At 40.7% G+C, this 24,611-nt stretch overlaps 1 protein-coding gene across 1 annotated transcript in view; it reads right to left on the minus strand.

Annotated features, from left to right (window-relative positions):
- Positions 1 to 23,779, minus strand: part of Dpys (dihydropyrimidinase) — a 73,051-nt gene extending 49,272 nt beyond the window's left edge. Inside the window, exons 1-4 of the mRNA XM_076835406.2 lie at positions 23,423 to 23,779; positions 10,986 to 11,144; positions 8,620 to 8,799; positions 7,116 to 7,305 (exon numbers count right to left, since the gene is read on the minus strand). Coding sequence (XP_076691521.2) covers positions 7,116 to 7,305; positions 8,620 to 8,799; positions 10,986 to 11,144; positions 23,423 to 23,686 — 793 coding nt within the window. The 5' untranslated portion in view covers positions 23,687 to 23,779. The remainder of the gene's footprint in view (positions 1 to 7,115; positions 7,306 to 8,619; positions 8,800 to 10,985; positions 11,145 to 23,422) is intronic.
- Positions 23,780 to 24,611: the final 832 nt, after the last annotated feature.

Consider the following 24,611-nt stretch of genomic DNA (forward strand, 5'->3'; position numbering starts at 1 on the left):
AGACGTGGTAAGTAAAGCTTTTTACTATAGAAAACCCAAAATCATACTTAATCCAACCAAATCAAATAACCAACAATCAAATAAATAAACAACAAACTAATTACAAGGTAGCTTAGTTCACTGTGAACTCCTTCAGAACTAACATAATCATTGAACCCAGGGCCTCACACATGCTAGGAAGGTGATCTATCACTGAGCTACAACCTCAGCCTCAGTGGTTTGTTTTTTGTAAATCAGATAAAGAAAAAAATTTTATACCCTGAAGATAGAATCTTGGATCTAAAATAATGTTGGACTTCATTAAGACAAGTTGAACAGGGCATGTGTCGGAAATACATTGAAAATCTCAATAGTAAATGGAAAACAAACTATAATAGGTATATACAAGTAGAACATCAAGTTAAGTTGCTGAGAGAAATCACCACCACTCTAAACAGCACCAGCAAAAATGTGAATCCCTGTGTACACAAGTTCTATTGGGAGGTTGGGGGAAATGTGAAGATTGGATTTTCTATAAGATCATTAATAATCCTACATGCAACACTATGGCTGAAAAGGAGTACATATAACCAAAGCTACTCGGATCAAAATAAAAAGTGTCACTAGATGATGACTCAACATTGGCACACTTAGTCCTTGGACAAAGACTAGACTGGAGAGAAATTAAGTCTGGGCTGCAGAGACCAGAACTTCTAAATGCAACATGACTTTATACTCGATCTCTCCTGGGAGACAAGGGAGTGCTTTTGATGTTCTAGCTTCACTTTTGCAAAAGTGACTTCATGTAAGAGAGGTGGTGGGAAGTACCAGTGGGTTGAGTTCCAGTTGCCCAACTTAGACTGAGAAAGAAAAGCATGAAACAGACTTTTCTAGCCATGGTCAAAGGCGACTCAGGTATGGATGGCTGGAACTTGAAAGTTTTATGCCTTTTCTTGTAACCTGCTTTTCACTCACCACAGCTGCTGAATTCTAGAAAAAAATAACAAGGTATGAGCATAAGGAAAGCTCAGGTCTTGCATTAAAGTTGAGAGTCTGAGCTTCCTTCCTTCCTTCCCAGCTCACATGGGGAAGAGGTACAGAGGGAGGGAATCCAGGGCTGCATCCAGAGTGAGTGGAGTGAGACCGTGCTGACCAGAGCTTTCGACCGACTTCAGGAAGATGGAAAGCAGATGAGATGGCATAATTAATAAGGGAAATGTAGAAGGCACAGGTGGGACTCAGGAAGTCATGGGAGCACTTCCTGGGGTGAGAAGGACAGGTGAGTGAGGGGAACAAAGAGAGGACCAGTCAGCCCTGACCCTCACCACGGTGTGTGAGACAGGCTTCTGATGGTGTCGGTGCTACCCAGTGAAGCTCCCAACATCTAAGCTTAAGCTCATCAGGACCACACCCCCTGCCATCCATAGGTCATTCCAGAAACAGTCCTATATGTGCCAGGAGAAACCCATGTCCACTCCCCACACTACTCACTTGGCCTGTCCAGTCCCACACATGGATAGCCAAGGGTCACCCGACACAAACAGCACAAAAAGGGAGGAGCCAAAACATTTGTTAAACTGAAAATGTGACTCAGAAAGAAACAGAGATAATCCAGAAAACAGAAAAACAATTTTTTTTTCCACTAGTATCCTCAGAGAGGTCAAGAAAATAATGCTTGTATTAAGAAATACAACCAAAAAAGAAGATGCAGCCATGGGAAAAAAAGAGCAATCAAGAAACAACAAAGTTTTCTCAGACTTAAAAATAAGACTACCAAGATAAAAGTCCATTAGAAGGGCAGAGAAAATAAACAAAAACATTTCCTAAACTGTAGAGTAAAAATTTAAAGTACTTTCCCCAAAGGTAAAAACAGTTAAAGACATGGAGGACAACGGAGGAATTCCAGGGAAAGGAATCAGAGAAGATGAATGTGGAGAAAATAAAAGAAGGAAAGTTTTCAGAATCGAAGATGTCTTCAAATTAAAGCAGGCCTTTCAATGCAAAGGTGAATTTTTAAAAGGCCCACTGCTATTCTTAATGAATTTTCTAGACTTGTATGATAAAGAAAAAATATAATTTTCCAGATGGTGAAGCAAGTTAGTGATAAAAGAACAAGAACTTCATTTGCATTTGCTTGTGCATCAGTAACCACTCGATGCCAGCACAGATTGAAATTGTGTCTTGATAATTCAGAGGAAATCATTCTGAAATTGGAATTCTACGCCCATTCAAATCAACAAACTTAAGGACAACGAATCAGAAAAAATTACCTTTGGGGGAAAAAAGAAAGAAAGAAAGAAAGAAAGAAAATTTACTTTCTGAACACTTTTTCTTAAAAAAAAAAAATGATCTGAGAATCTTCAAGGTAATTGAAGAAAAGGGGTGATCTAAGAACTTAGAAACCGTATATTGAGCCTAGAGTATCTCAGGATGACATCTCTACAGCAGGCTTTGAACAAAACTATCAAACGGGGCAACTCTCAAAAAATTCCCTTTGTTCTACCAAAATCAATCTCTGCAAGAAGAGCCCGTGGCACTCGGTAGAAAGCACAAAGATGCTGGAGACTCTTGGTGATGTGGTAAACAAGGCCTTTGCTTCTTAACCAATTTTTAGGAAGAGCTAACTGAAAAATTCCAGGTAAAACAAGAAACTTTACAAGTCAATCATGGTCTAAAGAGGTAGCAAGCTAAAATGAGTCATGCTTTTGAGTCTCACTGAAAGGAAGAAAATCCACTTGACCCTGACTCTTGGAAATTGCTTCTCTACCAGTTAATTTGAATAACACTAAGTTGCAGTGGCTTGGTAATAAAAATTGCTTTCAAGGTCTCTTCTAATTGTTTCTATGGAGAAGAATTTTACCACAATCCTATATTCTGAAGAGTTTTAAAGTCCAGACTTAACCTATAGGCAAAGCCTGGTCATGCAACCATGCAACTCCAGTTACAGAGAACTCCAACTGCTGAGCGCCCTCTCCTTGGGAAGGCCACCTGCAGTGGGTGGAGGTCAGGAGGCAGTGAGGTTCACCCAGGGCTCTCAGCTCCTTCTTCCTCTTGGTGGAGAAGGAATATACCACTAAAAGCAATGGCCAAAGCACATAAATGTAGGTACACCATTTGAAGTGACCTCTCAGGGGGCAAGATTTACTCATTTTCCAAGCTGAAAGCCAGGTGATACTGTAAGAATTACAAATCAGTGTTTTCATACTTCAAGTTTAGAATTTTGGAGATAACCACCAAAACTAAAGAGAGATGATAAAATTGTTGGCTCCGAGGAGTGAACTGAGAGGGATAAGAGGTGTTTACTTTCCATTAAATACTTGTTCATTTCCATTCTTGGCATTTTCATGCTTTTAATATTTATAAAAATAAAACATGGTGATGATGCCTTCAGTAAAATTTTAAAATGTAATGCCAAAAACCAAAAACCACTTGATCTCTTTAAACTCCAAGTCAATTAACTATAAACTAGATATCTGCATTTCTCCAACTGGAGACCAACTTCTCCTAGATTAAGATGAAAAATAACAAGAAAAGTTTGGCTTTGGGATGATGGACTTGGGCTTGAGTTCTAGATTTAGCACTTACTGATAATGTGCTCTTCAGCTAAATTTACCAATCATCTTTCCCAAGCCTCAGCTTCACCAGTCACCAAACAGTGATAAAATTGAACTTGAAACATTATTATGACAATTAAAAATAATAATACACATGAAAATATGCTGATAAGATAATATAGAGTAAAACCTGAAGATAAAAGATATTAAAATACTACTGTGTGCCAGGCACATATTAAGTGCTCGACAATGTTGGTTGTTAAAATCACGTTCCCTCTCTTCTGAGTGTAGAGTTGGTGATTGATCAGTAAAATCAACTTTAACAGCATTGTATTTCTAGGCTACAACAATAGAGGCAATCAATAATTGAATATCCTGTGTGTCTCCTGGAACAGGGATTCTGACTTTAATATGCATATGAGTGCAGTTAGAAGTGCATACTGAGTCAGTGGGCCTGGGATGGGGGCCAACATCCTGCACAGGCTCCCAGGCCATGCCAATGCTGCATTCTAGGGACCCACTGTGAGTGTCAAAGTCCTAGAAGATAGAATGGGCTGGCAAAAGTATTTACAAATGAGCAACTTTCATATTATAAACCTGTAAGGAGGAGTTATTTCTTACTTAAGGTAACAGTTAATAGGTCTATATTACTCTTTTGTGTTCAGAAATTGTGTTAGATTATAAATGAATGTATATAGGGTAGCTGAATCTTTGGCAAAAGCTCATGTGGTCCACCAGCTCTTGTCCCTGTACACTCCCCAGGAGTCTGTCCTTGGGATTGCTGGATGCAGTCACCACATGAACAGCTTGACCCTGTTAATTTCCAACTCGCTCTCCCTTCTGGTTCCTCTTGGTCACAGGCCTCATTCACTGCAAGGGCACATGCAAGGGGTGGGAAATCTCTCGTACCTTTTATTCTGGACTCCACTGCCTCCTCAACAACTGAACATTAGGGGGTTTTCACAAATACTATTTACAATAAATCTGACTAAACAATAACACTTGAGGCAACATTTAAATATTCTGTATTCACTATCCCTACCTCCAGGAATCTACCATGAAGATACCATTCTGCATTAGGCAGAATAAGGGATCCCTAACCATGTCCATATTGCAATTCTTGTAGCACACGAGTATGTTATTTTACATGGCAGAAGAGATTTTATAGATGTGACTAAAATAAGAGCTTTGAGATGGGGAGATGATCTCCAATTAAGAGAGTGGGTTCAATGCAAACCAAGGATCCTTAATGTGTAAGAGAGAGGCAGAATGGGAGGTCAGAATAAAGGATGTGAGAAGGGATCCACCCACTGCTGCTGGCTTTGAAGATGGAGGAAGGGCCCATGGGCCAAGGAGTGTGAGCAGCCTCTGGATGTTGCAAAGGGCAAGAAAAGGGAGAATTAGAGTCTCTGGAAAGGAACACAGCCCTGCAGACACCCTGACATCAGTCCAGTGAGATCTATTTCAGACTTATGACCTCTGGAATGGTGAGATCATACATTTTTATTGTTTCAATGCACCAAGTTTGTGGTCATTTATTATAATAGTGATCGGAAAGTAATTCACTATTCACACACATGAAATAACATATGCATAAGACAATATTGTGGTTTTATTTATAATCGCTAAAAACTGGAATCAACTTGAGTGTTCTATCAAGAGGTGACTAGTTGGATAAATACAGTGATGTACACTGTGCCCATGAAAGAGAACTAGAAAAATTTCCGCACCTAAAAAGGCTGAACTTTGGGACATATTTTCAAATGAGAGAAAAAAAAGCAAAGTTTAAAATGCTATGTATAATATGCTCCCTTTTATATAGGAAAGATAGGGTAATTAGAATATACATATATTTTTTGTTTTGTAAAGAGAAACTGTAAATATAAATTAACTAAAAAATTACTATGGGATATGACAAGATGGAGTTAGAGAAGAAAAAATAAGATGTTCCTTAACATTTTGTATATAGAATTTTGACTTTTGGACCGTGTAAATGTTTTGCATATTTGAAATAAAATTGAAATTAAAACTAAATTTAAAACAACATTAAAATGTTCACACTTATTTACCATCTATAGCCTTAAAATCTTTCCCAGATCTTTACTCTGATCCTAATGGAATTGTATCCCAGTATCAAATAAGTACCCAAGGACAAGAAACTGCTTCCTGACAGAACTGTCAAAATCATACTGGTGGATTAGGAGTGATGGTTTTTGCTGGCTTTACTGTTCCCTAAATCATTTTCTGAACTTTGCTCCACTCACACTGGAAACCTTACCAATTCCATAGAGTTGGCAACGGCGCCATCTGGTGGGAATAACCTAAAACTATAAATGCAGTATTTTCTTGAAGGGCTGCTTTTATACTGCAATTCTATCGTATGTGAGATGTGGGAGACAAGCAATCTGAAACAGTTGGGACCGAGACCTTTATGACACCTATGTGAAAGTAAGCTCACCCTTAACACAAATGTTGATTGATTGCATTTTAAAAAGTGTATATGGCTCACAAAATCCTTACTGGATGTCCTTACAAGAAGCAATTTTAATAAACTTTTTTTAGTACCAATTATATACATACCAAATCCATTTTCAGGTTTCTATAATGCACATAAACTATGTAACCAGCTTCGGGGTGGGGGAAGCCAACAGAATGATTTACAAAACTTCCTCAGTTTCTAAAGGTGAGGTGATAGAAGCTATAGCACAACACAGCAAGGCCCAAAGTCATTGAATAAAATGCACCACTTTGTTTTTCCTCCTTCCTTTACCAGTAGTTGCAACTGAATGAAATTATTTCTTGGCCCAACTCTTATCATGAATAGGAGATTTTCGATTTAAGATGTCTATATGCCAGGATGAACTAGAAAACAGAGGCAAATAGGTAATTTGGGATAAAAATAACTTTGTTTTTTTTTAAAGATTGTTGTGATTTTTTATACTTTTATTTTATTTATCTATTTTTATGTGGTGCTGAGTATCCAACCCAGCGCCTTACACATGCTAGGCGAGTGCTCTACCGCCGAGCCACAGCCTCAGCCCCAAATAACTTTGGTTTTAAAGTGTTCAAATAATCATCATTTGAAATACTGTTTGTAATATATAATTACTTTAATTAATCCCACACCAAGTTGCTCTCAGACAAATCTATTTAATTCAAAGGAAATTTTTGAGCATGCACCATGTGCCCTGCACTGGCCTGATTCAGATGCTGGGAGGGAGTGGGGATCCCGCCTAAGATGTGAGGAAGCTTCTTTTAAATTAACTGGTGAACTTTGCATTTGGCCATGGGATTAAAATATGGCTGCTCATGAGGTGGCAGGTAAGGCCATGAACTGAAAGAAACCGTTTGAGGTCCCAAAGATAAGGAAGAAATAACCTGGAGAAAGATGGGTTAACGAAGAAAAAAAAATAGATACATGTAAGCATGAAACAAGAAGGACAGGATGAAATTAAAAGGGGGGAAGAAAAGTTGTGAGTATTTACATGCAACTCTCTCATCAGCAAAGGCAGAGGCTACAGGTATCTTATCCCCCTCTTCAGCTAGGATTGACTTGTAAGGGTGGTTTTACTCAGGAATTACCATCTCTCCTTGCATCTGCAATCACCTTGGCTGCAGATTTACTCATCACGTGCACCACATAGAGAGGGCAGTTCACAGCGCTGGCTATGGTGATGGCTCTCAGCGTGGCCTCTGCCTCCACGGCTTCTGGTCGGCACAGCTCGTGGCCCTCGGGGCCTGTTATCCCCAGTGCCAGCATCTTTTTTGCCTCCTAAAAGGACAGCAAGAATGTAAAAAGACAGCAGGAAGGTTTGCCAACAACAAATATTATTTATTGTTACTTCATCAAAAATTAAAGGTACTTAGAATTTTTTAGAGGTGCTAAGTATAGGGGTATGTATGTGTGATGTGTATGTAACTGTGTGTGTGTGTGTATGTGCACATGTGTGTGTATACAGTGTGCATAGTTGGTAAAAATAACTTCAGTATACCCATACCATATGTTAATTTTTCATATGCATATTTTCACCACCAAATTCTTTTGATTGAAAAGTTTAAAAAAAAGATATGAGGCTCATTCTAATTACACTCTTTGAAAAGCAATGTCCATATTTAAGAAGAGAATATTGTTTCAGACAAACAAAACTAAATACTAGATACAGATCTTTGTTGAAGTGACTCACTATAATATATTATGTGATTAGCTTAATTTTTTTTTTTTAACCTAATGGTAGTCATCGCTGTCTCACCAACCCAATCCAGTAAATAATGCTGGGTCAGTTATTTCTCAACTCCAAAATTTTATTTCTTCCATACACACACACACACAAAAGGCAGAAAGTCAAGAATCAGAGTGGTAAAATGACTCACTCATGTCATGCAGCCAGGGAATGGAAGAGTCAAATTTAAACCTGGTCTGTTTGATTTTACAGCTCATGCCCTCTTCTCATTACTTCCACTGCCTGCTGGCCACTGAGCCTCAATCTCACTCACTGTAATGGGAGCTGAGCCTGGGGAGAAAAAAAATCTGCTAATATAAAGAGTAAGAGACAGCTCTTTAAATCTTGCAGATAGTGCACCCTTTGGGCATTAATAATGGAACTAACATGAGAAATAAATATCATCCAGATTCCTCCAGAGTACATTTTAATTCCCAGTTTCTGAAAAGAGAAGAGCTTTCAAAAGCTATTGAATACACTGCTTAAGTCACCAGATTACACTGATGCTGTCCATGCTTTAGCATTTGGAACCCAGCAGCCCAAACTACTAATAAAACAAACAAAAACAAGTGCTGAGGGTCTCAGGGAAAGCTACATGTGTTTTTATAATAGCACATGGTTAGAATCGAATACAGGTAGCTGTTTTGAAAAAGGGAAATCCTCACCAGTGTGTACATCAGTTGACTAAATCTCAGAGCAGGGGCTCAAGTAAGCAAGTCAAATAATTATGAGCCACAGAAAATCAGTTTCTGTTCGGTCCTTGTGTCCTTCACTGCACTGAATGAGTTCACTTCTTAGGCCAATCATCTTCACCAAAGTTATGGCTGCTTTTATTTCTGTAGAAGGGTTGGAATGCAAATGCTTACCTCTGCAATTAAGTCTCCATTTTCTGCATGGACCTGAGCAATTGCACCAATTTCCTTGCACTGAGAGAAGGCTGCATACAGCTCCTTATCTCCCACCATGTACAGATCTCTATAGGCCATAAACATCTTGAAAGAGTTGACACCTTTATCTCTGGCAAGGATTTTCATTTCTTCTTTAACCTAAATGGGAACAACAACAATAACGATGTGTCACTCTTGAATAGTTTCAACATTCTCCAAAAAAATTACATTCAGAAAAGAAATCAGTAAAATAAGGAGAAAAAATTTAGTTCCAGAAATATGCAGGGAAGTTCTTAATCTTTCTCTCACCATACACACTATTTTATCTGATGAATTGCTGCTGTTCTGATGTTTTAAATCATGAAAAAGTTAATAGCTTTCCCCAAGGTACTTCATTTCTATATTTGGTATAAACTTCTCTGCATCCATCTCCCAGTCTGAGGAAATTATTCTAGAAAATGAAGAGGAAGCCATGTGGCTGCAATAGAAGCAATCATGGATCCAGAAGGACTTGAAGCTTAAGTGACCTCAAGTCTAAAGCCACAGGAAGAGTTCCCAAAAGGAGGAAGGAGAAGATGTGGATGTATATGGAAGTAGAAAATAATCATCCCATCATCCACATTCATGGAAAGTCCCATTCTGCTATCCTCAGCCACAGAGGCTTAAGCCTCACTCCTCCAAAAGTGGTACCTGAACCAGCAGCATCTGCATCGCCTTGCCAGAAATGCAGAGTCTCAGGATCCACCCGGTTCTGCACTATTGCTATGGGTTGACTTCTGTGCCTCTAAAATTCATATGTTGGATCCCAACTCCTTATATGGAAAGAGGGTCACTGCGGATGTTAGTTAAGATGAAGTCCTTAGCATGGACACTAATCCCATATGATTGGTGGCCTTAAAAAATCAGGAAACTGACATTGACTTGCACATAGGGACAACACAATGTGAAGACACAGGCAGAGAGTGCTGGGAAGCTTCTGCAAGACAAGCAACACCAAAGATCACAGCGAGCTATGAGGCCCAGGACAGAGACCTGGAACTCCCTCGCATCCTCAAAAGGAACCAACCCAGCTGATGGCTGGATCCTGGACTTCCAGCCTTTGGAAGGGGAGATGATACATTTCTGTTGTTTAAGTCATTCTGTTTGTGAAGCTTGGTTATAGCAACTGAATAGAACCTACATTTTAACCATAGTCACCAGGTTATCCCTGTGCATATTAAAGTGTGAGGAGTCTGATAAGGGAAAACAGTATCATCTCTGCTCCGCTTATAAAATAAAAACTGGAGGGAGGGTGGGAGGAAGGAGAGAAGGATGTGCTTTCAAGGCATAAAAGAGAAAAGATGCATCATTTAGAATGGAATTTTGGAGAAAAATCAACATCAACTTTAACTGTGACTGTAAACTTTGCTATCATATATTTGTTGAACTATCTGTTAAATAGAGATTACTCGTTTTATAATAACTTGATATCTAAAGCCCAATTTGGGGGAAGAGGTGGGAGCCTGAGATACTCAGATAATGTTGCTATAGTGAACTCTTCTGGACAAAAAGATATCTGAATGATATACAATGTGGAAAACGAGTTGGGATTTAAATCCCTGTTAAAAGTTTCTTCCAAGGCACACACAAATTTACAGGGCAAAATCAACATATTTTATCAGCTCTTAAAACAGTCTTTGTTGTCTGAATCTTGTTATCTTTTCTGCAGTGGCCTAAGTCATGAGTGGACCTGGAAGATTGGTTAGAGGTTAGACTCTATTATGAATGGTTACCAGGGGGATCATCAGCAGAGCTGTACAGGAAGGTCCAGGTCAGGAAACCGCAGGGAGAGGGCCTTGGAAATGGTACTAGTCTGCTTCCCCTCTCTCAACAAAGTGTCAGGGGAAGAATAGGAGACATCTAATTTGAAGGAATTCTAGATATAAAATCTCCTTAATTTTTTTTCCCCAGAACCTAAGCACTTTTAATTGAAGTTCTAATCAGTGGGAGAATCACAAGATTCTGGGAATGTTGAAGCTGAGAAAAAGAGAAATCAGAACTTTAAAATTACACTTAAACTATTTAAAATTCATGCATTAAATATTAGGAGAAGCTGCATGAAGGAGCATAAAGGATTTATCTTAGTGGCTTTATGTATTTTTTATTGTAGTTTTTTAAATTGATAATTCTTCACAGAATTCAGAATTCAAATACTACAAAAGAGTGTGCAATGGAATGTCCTCCCTCAAGTCTCCAAGCAGCCGACACTACTAGAGTCTTGCCTTTTGACATTACCAGGTTCTTGCTCTTGGGCAGAGCAAAGAGAAGGGGACTAAATGGAACAAATTGGAACCCAGATGCCTTACCTGGTCACTCCACCACGTCACAGCCACGTGGAGGCTGTAGTCACAGCAGACTTTCGGGTCAGCCCAGCTGCGCCAGGTCTCAAAGGCCTCAAGGAGGGAGCCACCCTTCTGAGGGATGGCAAAATCAATGATCATGGTGGTGCCTCCTGCCAGAGCAGCCTGGAATCACAAGAGGGTTTCGACAAGTTAGCCATCAATTTCTACCAAGTCACTTACCACCTAGAGCAGTGTGTATTTGCAAGCACTTGGGGAAACTTGATGGGTCCAGAAAATTGTACAATGATGCTGCCTATTTAAAAGACCCAGAGGCACATGGGTAGACAGCCCATAAATTAAAGTTTGAAGTGTTTAAACTGCTGGCATTGCTTCTGCAAAAAAAAAGAATGACAAATCTGATAAGGTGAAAGTGGCCTTGACTGGAAGAAAACAGCGAGGACTATAGAGAAAAGCCAAAACGGAAAAGTGTGAGAGGTTCAAACTTTTTTTTTTTCCCTCAAGAAACTATACTCACTGTAGTAAAATTCCATTTTATTAGGGTCCATGTTGGACCCTAATAATCTGCCCTGGGATCCATCCAGGATCCTGGAAAACCGACAGGGTTCCTGCCTTTCCCTCTGACTTTGGTTTTCTTTGGTTTACAACTGACCCTCTATCCATTGCGGCCCCTCTGGTTAGTTCAGAACCCTTTCCTCTCTCACCCCGACTGTGTTAACAGTCTCGATCGGTCTTCATCTCTTCAGTTCTGCTCCCCTCTTCATGCAAGCCCTCATTGCAGAGGGATATTTCCAAAGTACAAATTGGCCAGTGGTCACTGGACTTCAAATGTTAAAGGGGACAAGGGTTGGTCAGAGGTTGGTCAGCTTGGACAAAATTACAGTTAGACAAGAGGAATAAGTTCTGGCATTCATTGCATGGCAGGTGACCGTGGTTAACAAGAGTGTAGGGTAAATTTCAACACAGCTTGTAGGGAAGAGTTTAAATGTTCTCACCAAGCAGAAAGTTTGAGGTGATAAATATGGTAGTTACCCTAATCTGATCATTACACAACCACCAATATATGTATAGCACATCGTACCCTATAAATATGTACTTATTTTGTGTCAATTAAAAAAAACACAAGAATTTAAAAAACTTGATGCTTCTCATTGCATATGGAATAAAGTTGAATCTTCTTAACGTGCCTGTAAGTCCCTGCATTCTATCTCAATTCTCCATATACCTCCTGGCCAATTATATTACATTACATTATGTTACAACTAATTTAAAAACTGTTACTAAATCAAATGCCTTGGACTAATTATTAAAATTGATTTCATTTAAACTACAACCACAGGGTGGTTAATGTGCTTTTAATTGTTGTACTCAAACAATGCAGGTGAAGAAAACAAACACAGACATGGAGGAACGATAGCACTGTGATTTAGGACAAGGCCCCAGGAGGCTCTCCGGCTCCAGAGCACAAAGCTCAGATTCGACACTTATTAGCTGAGCAATTTCTTAACCTCTGTGTGCCTTCAATTCCTCATCTGCAAAGTGAGGACTACAATTGCACCCAACCCATAGGCCTGTTAGGAGGATTAAAGTGGGATTTTGTATATAAAGGGCTTAGTTCAGAGTTTGACTCATGCAAGGGATTTGTAAGCTTCAGTGCATGCTGTATCATGAGTTTTGCACCCTTCTCTCAGAATTAGGACTTCCTCCACTTTGCCTACATCATCTCATCTCCAGAAACATGGTAGTACGGCAATGGAGGAAGGCAGTGCCACCAGCCTCTCTCCCATGCCTTCCAATCACACCCTTGTCACCCTCCTCACACCGCCCTCTGGATGCACCAAATGTTCCCATGTCCTACCTGGACTGCCAGCTCTATTCTACCTCCTTTTTCTTGCTTACTTCAATAGATTTTTTTGTTTCCTTAAGTCACTTGGCTCTACTTCAATTATTTTGGCTCTTAGAAAACTCGTTTGTTGTACAGGATTCTATACTTTATCTCTGCCTTTATATATCACATGGCTTTATCCATGCCAAAAAAAATATACATATTTGCATTTCCTAAGAAATCCCTATAGTAACAATACTAGAAAAAAAAATCTTAGGTCATGTTTTTATTTGGATACTGATTTATCTTCTCCCTTCTTCCTCCTCAAAGTGTCTTCCCAATATAACACAAACATCCCTTGAGAATGAGGAGCAGTTTTCTAATAGAACGTACTGTTAGAAGAAAGTACTTTTCTAGGTCTATTGAATGAGAAATCAAGCTTACAAAAACTTATTCTTTCCCTTTGAAAAGTTTATTGCATATGAGACATGGAGAAACTAGACATAGCCATCCCTTAGTGTCCATGGAAATTGGTACCAGAATCCCTCAGGACACCCAAATCTACGGATGTTCAAGTCTCTTAGAAAAATGGCATGGTATTTGTATGAAATCAATTCACATTTTTCTGTATATTTTAAGTTCTCTCTAGATTACTTATCTACCCATACAGTATAAAGGCTATGTAAATAGTTGTTATACACTATATTATTTAGGGAATACTGACAAGAAAAAAAAGCCTGAACATGTCCAATAAAGATGCAATTTAAAAATGGTTTTCAATCCATGGTTGGTTAAATCCACAGTTGCAGAACCCACGTTATAGAAGACCAACTGTATGCCGCTGGTGGGAGTCTAAAATGATGCAGCCATTTTGGAAAACAGTCTTGAAAATCATAGTTACCATGTGACCTAATCATCCTACTCCTAGGTATACATCTGAGAAGTGAAAACATGTCCCCACAAAAGCCTGTATACAAATATTCAAGACAACATTTTCCATTATAGTTGAAGAGCAGAAACAATCCATCTATCCATTCTTATGGATTGGATCTGGAATGTGCACTAAAGGCTCATTTGTATATGACTTGGCCCCCGGAGCAGCAGTGTCCAGAGGTGGGGCTTTTGAGAAGTGATTGAATTATGAGGGCTCTAACCTCATCAGTGGATTAATCTGTTTTATGGATTAATAATTTGAGTCAACTGCTGGGAAGAGATGGAAACCATAGATAGGTAGGGCATAGTTGGAGGAACTAGGTACCTGGAGGTGTACGCTTAGGACCTGTGTCTTGTCGCTGACCTCTCTGCTCTACTTACAGCTTCCATTAGCTGAGCAGCATTTTTCTGTCATGATGTTCTGTCCTGCTTCAGGCCCTAAACAAGGGGGCCAGTTGACCACGGACTAAAACCTCAGAAACTGTCACCTGAAATAAATGTTTTACCTTTAAGTCGTTTATGTCAGGTACTTTGGTATTTATCCATTATCTCATGAATGGATAAACAAAATGTGGTTGATTCATACAATGGAACAGTATTTGGCATCAAAAGGATAAAGTACTGATACATGCTAAAACATGAATGAGACTTGAGAACAAGATACTCAGTGAAGGAAACCAGTCACAAAAGATCACATTGTATGATTCCATTTATATTAAATGTCCAATAGGGTCAAATCTACAGAAACGACAAGCAGAGTAGTGGTTGCTTGGGGTTGGAGGGGATGGAGAAGAGTAGAGGGTGATAGCTAAAGGGAAGGTGGGGTTTTGTGTGTGGAGGAGGGGATGTTAAAAAGTCCTAAAACTCATTATGGTGAGGGTTGCTGTTATGGGTTGGATCTTAATTATGTCCCAAATGCTCATGTGTTGAAGTCTTGGTCCTCAAAGCAGCAGTGCTCAGAGGGGTAGCCGTTGGAAGGTGATTGGATCAGGAGGATCATGACATCATCAATAGACTGCTCCACTGATGGGTTAAGAATTTGGTGGGCTTTTAGACAATGGTGTTAACTTAGGACATGGAGCTTACTTGGAGGAACCAGGTCCTTCGGGGTATACCCTTGAAGGCTATATCTTGTCCCCAGACCCCACTGCTTCTTCTCACAATCATGTGAATGTATAAAGAGCCTGTATACTTTAAGTGGATGAATTTTATTGCATATAAATCATATTTTAATAAGATTATTATAATCAAAGTCTACCCTGTGTAGACATTGCATGAAGTGAAGGAAGTAGGGGGAGAGACACACAAAGAATCAAAGATTTTGCCTTCAAGGTGTGTGTAGTCCAGAGGGAAAAACACAAAGATAAGGACAAATTATAATAAAATAATTCAATTATATTAACAGGCAGTAAATCTGGTTTTATAATTAATAATAGTATAGAAATAGTTAAAGGGAAGTAAAAGTTACTAAGCTCTCCCTAAAAGAGGAACAGAGAAAAGACAATAGGGAATTTAGAGGAGGAAAATACTGACTCAGAGATCAGAGGAAGGTCAGATTTAAATAAAGAGTAGGACATACACATGGAAATTGCCAGTAATTAGAACATCTAACCCATAGTGAGTGCTTGTCATGTGCCAGGAACTACTCTGAGGTCTGGCATATTTTAATCATCTCAACAGCTCTGCAGTGCTGTTAACCCCATTTTAGAGTGAAGGAAAGTAACAGAGAACCATTAAATAACTTGGCCACAGTCTCACAACTAGAGACAAAGGCAGGATTGAAATCAGGGTCACCAGGCTCCAAAGCCTGTACTTCCATGAAAAGTGAATGCACAAGGGCAGGCCCTGAGAAAGGCACCCAGATAAAGAGGAGTCAGCAGTTTAGCAGAATGGGGCCTAATTAAGGCAAATGGGGATCATAAAAAAATGGTTGTGCCCACAGGAGGAAGTCAGGGCAATGGCTGTTTGGAAGGTCAAAGGGAGTCCAGTGAGACTTCTTGGGGATGATTGAGAAGTGGGCAGCTGAGTGGACAGAGGGGAAGCATCACCCACCATTTAGAAAGAACACAGGTTAACTATGGAATATCCTGAGTATGAGGGTCTCCCTGAGTTGCTGAGCGCCTTGCTTTTGCTGAGGCCGGCTTTCAACTAGCCATCCTCCTGTCTCAGCCTCCCAAACCAGTGGGATTATGGTAAAAGCAAAACTTTTGTAAGAAAAATATTTCACACAGATGACACAGACATATATACCTATACTTGGTCTGTAAGTTAAGACACAACTATTGATGGTCTTCTTACTAGACTGAAGACATTTCGGTCAAAGGGCTTCCTTGAGTCACAGTTCCAAAGCTCTTAAATAGGAAGAATTGATCACAAATGCTCCACTTCCCTAATTAACTAGGAGAAAGGAGAGTAGCATCACTTATCTTTTATTTGTTCCTTCTTGTTCTGTTTCCCCTCCTCACCCTTCCTCCCCTCTTCACCCCAGATTGGGATGAATTTAGAGACACTGGGGAGTGGGAGAGAGACAGTGGGTCTGAAGGTCTTTGCTGTCACTAGAGGAAAACTAATGGTTCTCTTTGTTTGTACTTCTGATTGACTTCTCTCCACTTTTATTTGTCTGTTAGCCAAACAAAATGCATTTACCTTTTCTAATCTTGGCTCATAAATCAATTCTCTCAGCTCCTAATTACTTTGGCTGCTCTCCCTTGAAAAGCTTCCAATTTATCTCGAATCCTCTTTGGGAGGCTGGGGGGGGAGCAGGGAAACCTATGATGTCTCCAGAACAAACGCAACGGAACTTGAATGAAGATCAACTCTGACCAAGAGTGGGCCATAATGTTACATAACACAAGATTTTATTTAAGAATGCCTTAGGTTTGTAAATCATTATGGAAAATCTCCCAAAGCCTTTTCTTCCTTTTCTTGGGGCTGCCAAATTGTCATTTTTCAGCTCATCCAAAAACAACTGACTTTGTTTCAGCAAAATGAGTCACAGGATCTGATCCGCCCAAGCAAAAGAAAAAAAACGAAAAAAAACCCCAACCCAATAGTCCAGCTGAGCCTTAGGGAGAAAAGCTCTTTTCAGCCTTCTTGTACTCATGATGATTTACGAAAACAAACTTTAGAATCTCGATTTATGTCCCCAATCCAGAGTGCACTCAACTTTGTCATGATGCCCTTCCTGCACGTTTCTGTTTACCCTCAGCTTCTGGATTCTCCAAATTTGAAATATTGATCACACTATTATCTACCCGACTGTGCAAACTAGATACTGAAGAATCCCCCTGGAACCTCACCTCTCTTCTTCCCTAAATTCTCAAGTCCAGTCAATTCCCAAAGACCCTCTGGGCCACCTCCTATCTACTCCAGGAATCTCTTCTTCATCTCCTCCTGGCTGGACTTGTACAGAGGAGTGAAGAAATAGAAAGGAAGGAAAAAGCAGAGAAAGAAGACCTGAGAGAGGGTGTGTTATTGAGCAGGTAACCGCTGTGAGCAGCTGGGGAGCAGTCCCCCCAAGTCCTCCAGAGACAATATGAACTAAATCGCAAGGCAAGAGGCACCCTGCCCAGAGACACTGCCCATTTCTGAGGCTTCCTTGACTTCCTGATGCTCTTAAGATGAAGAAAACACAATTGTCACACAGCCCAGAATTCCCTGCATGTTCTCAACTTGAGTCGAGAGTCTCCTTGGCTTTGTAATAAGTCACCCCCTCCCAACTGACTCACTCCACTTTAGCAACACTGTCCTTCCTCTCTGAGGAGACCTTTCAGTCCCTTTTCACCTCAGAGAGACATGTTACTCATGCTCCTGCCTCCCCTGCTCCCTTCTCTACCTAGTCTAGGGGTCGATTCTTAACCCTGGCTACACACTAAAATCGACTGGGGAATTTTTACTCTATCCCTCATTGAAATTGATGTTGTTTCATCTCTGTATGCCCTGTGCCCATTATAGTGTCTGCCACATAAATATTCTCTAAATGTTTAAAAGAGAAAGGAAGGAAGGGGCCAATTCCTCCCAAGAGTGATGCAATGAAATAATGATAGTTGACTTGCTGACAGCAAACTAGAAAAGCTGTGGAAGTTGCAGATTAATGTAAAATATCATTTCCCCAAAATATCACTGGCCCTGGCCATGTAGTTTCCTAGATCCTCAAATAACAACGTTAATATGAAATACGGACTCCGAGCTCATCTGAAGGCTGAATGCTTGGTTTTGTCCAAAGCCCACCCCCTAATCAGTGCTCACTAGGAATGCAAACAAAATTATAGTCTAGTTCCATTGACATGCCTCAAAGGATTTCTTGATGTAAACAGATTGCATTTTGTTCTATTTTAAGTTAATATTTTAGGTTTTTCCTTTTTGAACAACTCTTAAGCCTCAGGAATTCATGATTGCCACCATAATAGGCAATTTCCCTGTTGGATGAAATGAAACTCAACTGCATATTTGAAGTGTCCCCCCTCCATTTGTTACTGGACATGTGAGAATAAAGCTCACAGAGGTGTTGAGGAGTAGATGCTGGACAGTGGCCTCGTCTCATTTATCAGCCACCTAACCTGCTCAGAAACACAGCCCGGGGATGTAGGCCAGTGTGATGGTGACTTTGTGAAAGGGCAAGTGCCAGCTGTCATGGACCTCAAGTATTTACTCAAAACTAGTCACAACCATCAGAGCTAAGTCTACAAGGCCCAAATCCTACTGCCTACAATTTATTACTTAGGCCCAAGTTAGAGGCTCATATTCCTGTGGTCTGTCTGCCACTGAGAAAAAAAGACCATGGTTTTCATCTCTATCACCCCTGTGTCAACCACAATGCCTGGCATTTGGTAGATTTGCAATAAAGATGTGTTGGCTGAGTTAATGGAACCTAGCGATCATCTTGAAGAATCCTCTATCTGGGATTATTTGGTATTACCTGGCAGTTAAGGTCCAAAATACACCAAACAAAAAACAAAATAAAAAACCCTGGAAGGTCCAAAGTACCCATCATAGATATAAGTACAGCCATTAATAGTCTGAGAAACAGGAAGAAAAACAGGCCAGGCACTTGGAAGAGAGGCATTTGGTTTGCAAAAGGCTAAGTCTGAGGGGCTCTGGAGCAACCAGGTTGTGATATCTGAAGACAGGTGGCAACTCCGGCCTGATGCTCAAGAGACACTGAGGCTACAGAGAAGAATCTAAGACTCGGCCTCAGAGAGAATAATGGCACCAAAAAATCATGTTCTCTAATTATAAAATTTAAGGATATGGGGAAATGTTTAATGCACATGGCTGACTACAAACCATTTAGTAGAATAAAAAAAAAGTTCATATGTTCTTCCCCAGCTAAAAACTCTAAAACAGATAGCAAGAAGAAAAAGAAAAATATAAAACAGGTAGCAAAACGGTGAAGTCATAAGTGATTGGAATGTTATTTTTCTTCATTCTCTTCTGTATTTTCCTTTTTTTAAAAAAAGCAGTTTATTCATTCAGTGATTGTATATTGAGTGACTATAATGTACCAGAATCTTATTGAGGGCTGGAGGTGAAGCATACATATATTTTATGCCTTTTAACAACAGAACTGTTGTTTGTCCTACCAATGCCTCATTTCACAGATAAGGAAAGGGTGACAACCCTGAGAGAGGGAGTGACTTGCCCGAGGTCATGGGGTCAGTCCACCCAGCTCTTCACTGAAGCCCAGCTCTGGCAAATGACAGAAAATGGAAGTTCAGGATTTCTGAAGCACTGCTCTTCCACAAGGTGAGAAAGCTCTATAAATACAACCATAAATGTGTGCTTAATCACATGCCTTCTAAGTAATCACCTCGATGGCATTTTACCAAAAAGTTCCAAAGCAAAGCATGGATTCCTTTTTCAATAACTTTGAGAAACTTTTGCCCTTCACCAAAAAGACAAAAAAAAAAAAAAAAAAAAGTATGATGTTTTTCCAGTTTTTTAAAAAGAGGATCCTACTTCTATACTTCTAGCCACTGACTCTACCAGGTTTTTGTTTGTTTGTGTTTTTGTTTGTTTGTTTTAGTTATAGGCAGATATAATATTTTATTTTATGTGATGCTGAGGATCATACCCAGAGCCTCACACATGCTGGGAGAGAGCTCTACCTCTGAGCCACAATCCTAGCCCCTCTACCAGGTTTTTAATGGGACTCCATTCACTCCGACCTGCATGAATGTACAAACATAAACATAAATATTTGAAAACTTGCTGAAGTCTTTTAAATGACCCTCTTATCATGGGACATAATAAAAACAAAATTGTAATTCCTTCACCTTTATTGAATATTCATTGAATTAAAAAATCCTATTGTCCTTCCTCATGGATATTGAATTATTAGAAGACCACTGTACATCCAGTATAGAACAACAAAATGAAATATGATTTCCATAAAGCAGAACATTATTTCCATTAGTTACATCAGATAGAAAGCTTTTACCTGTAATTAAGTCAGTCAATTGCAGGCTTTAAACCAATCTTTGACATGAATTAAATTTACAAAATATATAACCTTTAGTTGACCTATATTTCTTTTTTAAAATTAGGTCCCATCACAATGAGGGATCAATAAATAGAATACCACAAACAGCCTCCCTCATACATGTCGGATATTATGAATGAACACAGAAAGCAAATAGTTGTCTGTCTAACCTTTTGGGGCCCATCTCCTGAAAGATGATATATCATTTTTCCTTTATGGCTTTCTGTACTTCAGGTACCCATTTTTGTACTCTTTGAGATGATTTGGCTATAAATGTATTACAAATGCCTTACAAAGGTAATATCTGTGATACGCATTTATTTTGATGACCTAAACTGCCTCCATCTTTGGGAAGGTGAAGGACTACTACATTTCCTGAGGATGACTCTGCTTTATTTTTGAGAAAAGCCATCTCCTATTAGCATGCTCCTTACACAGCTTACTCATCCATCACTTCCTACTCTGACAGATCTGAGTATTAGACGTTTGTCCAAAGGCACAGAGTCTAAAAGGTAAGAGCTCAGTGATAGAGTCAGGCAGTAATGGAATTTGAAGAGCCACTTGGACATTTACTAGGTGTATGACAAGACCTTAGCCAGGTAATTTGCTTCAATTTCCTTAGTTGTGAAAAATTGATAAGGGCAACCAGGATTGTTGGAAAATAACTGCACAGGGCCTGGTATGTAGCAAGTGCTTGATAAATGTTACTTAACAGCACTGATAAGAAGACATTTTTCAAGTTTCATATATAATACAACCAGTATTTACAAAAAGCTTCTTTGTCCCTGATTTCTCAAACCAGAGACTAACCAACATTGCCTTGGAAATTATTGTGAAGACTAGGAAAGAGACAAAAGAACTCCAGGGTTCACTCACTTCAGAACTCAGGCAGCACTTTAGTGCTTGTGTAATCCACGTTTACCCAGCTGGTTCTCTGTATGGAGGGAACTGGTTTCTGGGGCTGGAAACTGTTCTCTCCTGGATCCAACCAACCAATTCTGAAGTAGACTTTGTAACTTAGCCTCTTTATGGGTACTGTTTAATATTCAACAGGAATTTTGTACTTGCTAAGTCTTTGACCTTCATCTCCCTAATCTTATCATTTGGGGCTTATGATCTTAAACTCATGAATGTGTTTTTATTTATTGTTTCGATAGTCTTTTAAGAACAAAAATACCCTAGAAAATCAACTGGTAGGTAAGTCCTTTCATATGACAGACTACAGTATGCCACAAGGACCCGCCTTCTCAGGTAGGAACTGCAAATCTCTCTATGAGACAAAAATCCCAGAATGTCCAAAAGGAACAGATAAAAGAATAAGAACCACCCTCCAGGACCTCCATGCACATATAGACAATCTTGAGAAAGGAAAGAAATGTCCCTCCCTCCTCCTTTTGGCTACTTCATCTGCAACCCTTGAGGGGAGAGAGAAATGAAAGCTACTTCTCAGTGTAAGGAGAATACTGCTAATGGGCTTGGCAACTAATGGTTGGTAACAGCAGCTTCTCACCTTGCAAAAGAGGATGTTCAATGGAATAATCTGACATAGCATTTTGTTAGTGTGAGTCTTAGTGATAACAGGAAATGTATACACTATAATTGAAAACAGTAGATTACAAAAATTTATACTTTTACACACACATATACTCATCATATATATATACACAATATGATCTCAGTTATGTAAAATATAACACATTAAAAAGCAAAAGGCAATACACCAAAACAGTAGTGATTGTTGAAGGCAAATACTCCATTAGTAATATTTTTATTCTTTGTACTTTTCTATCATTTTGTCTAATTTTCTATAATCTAACTGAACAAATTCTTTAAAAAATATAAAAATGAGTTAATCAAAATTCAACACCCATTACTTTTTTAGCAAAGGGGGAAAAGGAATATGTAAAAACGAAACTTGCCAGCAGATAATGATTTGTCCTGCAAAAACACTTTATTGACCATATGATAAAGGTCAATAATAAGTAACTAGGAAGAAGCTTTCTAAGTGTTGATTTGGGCAGCCTGCCCCAGATCCTTCTCTCTGGGTCTAATTACCTCCCTTTCTTCTTTCTGTTAAACATAGTGGTCAATCATAAAGGATTGGAGAACTTGGAGGGCGGGGGAGGTGCAAAGAGATTAAAATAGTTGAAAATGAGGACAGTAAACTAAACACTGATCCTTTAAACTGATCTGAAAGACTGTCAACTTTAAAGTTGGACCAAACAATCCTGGTTTGGCATACACCTCCAGGTCTGCATGATCCTGGGGGAACCTCACACACATTCTCAAGTGAAGAGCTTTGGCCTTAAAGAAATAAGTACACATTCAGTCTGGAAAGAACTATTTCTCTCAGGCAGTCGCAAACTTGAGACTCCAGAATGTGTGGTTTGGCGGTAGCCCCAGTGCTGAGAGTGGAATTTTAACTTCACTTTCCGGTAAAGCCTACCCTGTTAACTTCCTGTTTTGTTTCCAGAAGCTATGATGAGGACATGTTTAAGGCTCCTTTCACTGTGCCCAGTTTCTAGTCTTTCTTCTAGAGGAACCCAGACCTCCCTCACTGCCCTCCTACACCATCAGTAACTCAGGCAGCAAGAATCAGAACCACACTGGATGCCCCCAGAGTGGGAGAAGGGACGGGGGCGAGGTGTCTTGGTGGGTGCTGGGAGATCATTCCTGCATCTTTTCTCTTTCAAACTCTGGTGGGGCTGGAGGATTCCTAGTGGGAGTGAGGCCTGGAAGGGGCGTGCTTCCTACCCTAGCAGACAGCACCCGCCACACACTAACTCTGAGACAAGTGAATGGATTTTGCATTTGGTTTTGGCTGGGATGAAGGGTGGGGACAATGGCTGGGAGGGCCTACTTTAAAAAGATTCTCTAGGTAGTACAGAAACTTCGTGGACTTCCACAGAACACCAAGGTCAGGGGGCTTTGAGAGGCTGGGGCTTAGAGAAATGAGGGCGAGACCACCGAGACTGCCTTAAACTTGTCAAATTACCCAAAGGGAGCAGGGGCAGGCGCCTAGGTGGCCAAGGCTGGTCTGATGCCCCTGAAACCCGGCGCCTACGGGAACAGGCTCCGCACTGGGCATCTGGACGCCAGCTCGGCGCACCCTCGGGTCCCTGCGGCTCGTTCCTGCCACCGGGTCCTGGCCGTCCGCTGCCCTGGGACAGCGAGGGAGGCCCGCGGGCTGCGCGGGGCGGGTACCTTGGTGCCCTGGTGGAAGTCGTCGACCGAGCGCGAGCCCATGAAGGGGAACTGCAAGTGCGTGTGCGTGTCGATGCCACCGGGCAGGACGAGCTTGCCCGCCGCGTCGATGACCCGCAGCCCCGCGGGCGCTCCCTCCGGAGGCAGCAGGTCGCGGCCGAGGGCCCGCACCACGCCGTCCTCCACCAGCACGTCTGTCACCTGCGAGAAGTCGTCGTTGACCACGCGACCCCCGCGGATGAGCAGCCGCGATCGCGCGGCCATGGCAAAGGGCCCGCGAGGTCCTATCGGCCCAGAGCTGCTCGAGGGGTGGCCTGGGCGACCGAGGGTTGCCCTCCAGGAAGTTCCCCACGAGAAGTCCCCGAGCTCCCTCTGAGGCTCCGCCAGAGGACAGCCAATCCCGAGCCTGGGGCGGGGTATGGAGGAGCCCAAGTTTTGCGGGGCTCCACCTCCCGAAGGGCTGGACCCGCGACAAAGGCCCGGGGCAGAACCGGTCCAACAGGCCCTCCTGGGGCTGGAAGTCCACCCGGGTTTCTGAGCCGTTAGAAGGAAGAGATCTTGGAGTTTTAAAAGTGAGGGAAATTATATGTTTCTTCCTAAGAAAAGGCGCTTTGAGGAAAGAAAGATCTCCACCGGGTTCTTGTCCTTCAGGAGCCTGTACCGAAAGACAGAGAAGGGGACAGGAGACATCCAGGGACCCTGCAGCAGCGACCAGAGCACCCAAATAGACGCACGTCCGAACAGAGCCCCTAGGTCTGGGTTTCGTTTCGTCTCTCCTTTAACTGTAGGAAGGAGAAGCAAATTTCGCACAATCTCAGAGATTTTTTTCAGTTCAGAGTGAAATACTTGAAACCAGAGTGACTTGTCTAACTGTTCTCTGGGTTTTATTGATACAACACATACCAGCATTTTTTTTCTTGGTCAATAACGGGTACTGTAACTCTAAAGATCTAGGTTTACACTTCTGGCTTTTCCAGAATACTAGCTTGGAAGTCTCCAAATGAATCTTTTATTCTTTTGTTTCCCCCATTTTCTCACTTTTAAACTTGTTCTTGCCTTCTAGATTGGCTTTGAAAAGCAAATTTGAGGATGGACAAGGCACCTTAATCAGGGAGTGTCATACTGAAGTGGGATAGAAGAAATAAGGACAGGTAGAAAGGAGACCCACAGGAAAGGGAAAGGATACTAA

This window comes from Callospermophilus lateralis, chromosome 16, assembly GCF_048772815.1.
Source record: "Callospermophilus lateralis isolate mCalLat2 chromosome 16, mCalLat2.hap1, whole genome shotgun sequence".
NCBI lineage: Eukaryota > Metazoa > Chordata > Mammalia > Rodentia > Sciuridae > Callospermophilus > Callospermophilus lateralis.